Source organism: Prosopis cineraria, unplaced genomic scaffold, assembly GCF_029017545.1.
Source record: "Prosopis cineraria cultivar Desert tree isolate PC_DT_omini unplaced genomic scaffold, ASM2901754v1 PC3, whole genome shotgun sequence".
Taxonomy (NCBI): Eukaryota; Viridiplantae; Streptophyta; class Magnoliopsida; order Fabales; family Fabaceae; genus Prosopis; species Prosopis cineraria.
This window is the reverse complement of record NW_026555334.1, coordinates 21,658,197-21,660,968: the sequence shown is the minus strand read 5'-3', so window position 1 is coordinate 21,660,968 and position 2,772 is coordinate 21,658,197. Positions and strand designations below refer to the sequence as shown.

The 2,772-nt window shown below is 38.4% G+C and overlaps 1 protein-coding gene across 1 annotated transcript; it reads right to left on the bottom strand.

Annotated features, from left to right (window-relative positions):
• Positions 1–512: 512 nt before the first annotated feature.
• On the bottom strand, positions 513–1,841 carry LOC129305056 (protein UNUSUAL FLORAL ORGANS). Its single transcript, XM_054944968.1, has one exon. The coding sequence runs from the start codon at positions 1,839–1,841 to the stop codon at positions 513–515; it is 1,329 nt and encodes a 442-aa protein (XP_054800943.1).
• Between the last annotated feature and the right edge of the window lie 931 nt (positions 1,842–2,772).

Here is a 2,772-nt window from a genome sequence, read left to right as displayed (position 1 = left end):
ACTCATAATCCTACTACCATTTTTCATACTCCTAATACAGTGGCTAGAAATTATTTAATTAACTAACTACCTAGAGTTTCATCTCCATTACATGCACATAATGAAAAACAAAAAAATTGCTGATCAGACACGCTTTTCAACTGTAAAACATGGAAGATTACAATCCTTCTGTTTCAGCATATGTAACCTTTTCTGTTCATCCTTCTTCCTGAAAACAAATATATGCCTCTTGAATACTTTCTTACCAATATTAGAAGCTCCTACATGACAGGAAAAACACTGCACATGTAAACAGAAAACTCCAGGCTGGCCAAAAAAATAAATAAAAATAAAAATAGAAAACTCGAGGGAAATTAAGACACACGCATATAGAAATATGGTTTTTCAAAATATGAATATACACACTGCACATGTAAATAGAAAACTCGAGGGAATTAATACACACACACACACACACATATAGATATATGGTTTTTCAAAATATGTATATACTAACCTTTATAATTAAGACTCTAAAACGGAAGTGCTAATTGATCCAGTAGGCCAGTGACCGGGGCGGCAAGTCTAGGCTCATAAGCAAAGCCATGCAGAGCAGAAGCTCCACTGCTTGAAGCTACGAAAGGACATGGAGGAATCCATTGCCATCTCTTCCTGCAGATATCAAACAGCAAAACCTTATCTGTTCCTCTGATCATTATCACAATGAACTCACCATGCCCTACACAGTCAAACCCATTGCCTCCTTCCATTTCTGCGAACTGCACATAAAGTTGCTGAGGCATCCTCTCTGTCTCCACCCATGTCGTCCCACAAGCCTGAAGAACCCATACCCTTAAGCTCCTAGGAATGTTAAGCTTGCTCTTCTCAACTGCTGCCACTAACAGTAACTTTCCTTTGCTTTCAATCAAACTCGGAGACCTCAGAAACCTCCTCATTGGGGCCTGGATTTTGGACCAAGTATTTGAGGAAATATCGTGGCATAAAACACTAAAAGGGCTGTAATTCATGCAGTAGAATCTCCCTCCAGCGTGAACCATCTTGCCAGATTCCAGACTACACAGTCTAGGAAGAGATGATGTGGTTCCCCAGATGGAATAAAACCCGCTCGAGTCAATATGGAAGCTTTCAGATGTTAGGTTTTTCACAGCATAAGGGGAAATCATGTCGTCACCTGCAACAGTGAGATCTATGGAGGAATGGGAAATGGCTAGGCCAATGGAAGGAAAGAGTCTTGACCTTATTGTGGGAGGTAATTGAGTTACTGTACCAAGTATTGGATTGGAGAGAATAAGAGTCTTGGGACCAGCCTCGTCTGATACAAAGCAGACTAAGCCCGAAGAAGAAGACGAAGGAGAGAAACCAGAAGGTACAAGAGGAAAGAGAATGCGGTACCAAGCGATTTCATACGGATCGAACAGGTACGCTTCACAACAGTGTGTGGTCGTAGTAGCAATGCCACTACTGCTTCTACTTCCACCACCACTGGTACTAGGGTTCTTAGTGTAGATATAGCTGCTCTTGAGGTTTTTGTTGTGGCTGAAGAATATGAACCAATGGTGGGGTTGTGAGATTTGGAGGTGAAGTTGAAGGAAAGTGTTGGAGAACAAGAGGCCATAGAATCTCTTGCAGACACAACGTGCTCGGAAGAAAGCAGGTGGTGGAAGGAAGGCCAAGACTCTGTCAAGCAATCTCTGTGGAAGCTTACTCCATATTCTAAAGTCCATCCATTGAGTGGTGTACGTGCTTGATGAAGAAGACGAAACTGGACCAGAACCAGAACTGAGATTGAAAGTGTAAGCAAACGGCGATGACGGACTCATAAGCGGGTGAAATCCCTCCATGTAGATTAAAATAGTTTGCAAGTAGAGCTAGGCCTTTCTGCTTTGGGTTTAGGTTGATATATTATAGGGAAAGCACCTAATAAGAGAAAAAGTACGGATAGGTTGCCTTTTGGAGGAATGCTAACAGCAGGAGGAGGAGGAGGAGGAGGAGGAGGAGGAGGAGATCAGGTAAAAAGGAGTTTCCAAACTAGTGAACACATATGGGATGAAGTGGGACTAGATGTGAGTCATTAGGAGCTAGCTCGTCCACATATGCAAATAGTAATTAAGTATGTTATCTTGTTTTGAGGGTTAAAGCATGTGCGGAGATTGGGATGGACGCGTCTATCATTTCAGTGTTGTTTTGTCAAGGCCGAGGATTGGAAGGACGAAGTTGCAGAAACACTCAAAAGAGTGAGAGAGAATGAAAGATGATCCTTGGTGACTGATGAGAGCCGAACTCCTTGCAAGTACAAATACATCCTGCAACACATAGCTAATAATAAGAGCAATAAGAAAAACAACAACATTAACTCATAAATACATGCTATCTTAAATTTTTATATGATGTAATTTTTTTTTAACTTTTAAAAATGTGGGTTTGTTGCTAAAAATTTAACTATGATTGTTGACGTTAAAGTTACAGAAAAAATTTCAAAAATTACAAAAAAACTCATAAATTACAAATAAATACTTTATAAGAAAATTAATATTAAGTCTCTGGGATTACATATGAATTATAGAATATAATTGATATTAATTTTTTTATAAAGTATTTGTTTGCAATTTTACGAGTCTTTTTTTATAATTTTTAATCAATTAACATTTAAAGTTAGTTTTGCTAATGGTAGAGAATGAGAAAAAGGCGTTACATGAAAATTTAAGATAATATATATTCCTAAATGAATAGTTAAAAGATAAAAAATGTTCAATAATCATCCTCATTATTATT

Bases quoted from the DNA above. Each gene is read 5' to 3' on its own strand.
- LOC129305056 (XM_054944968.1), bottom strand. From the start codon at position 1,841: ATGGAGGGATTTCACCCGCTTATGAGTCCGTCATCGCCGTTTGCTTAC.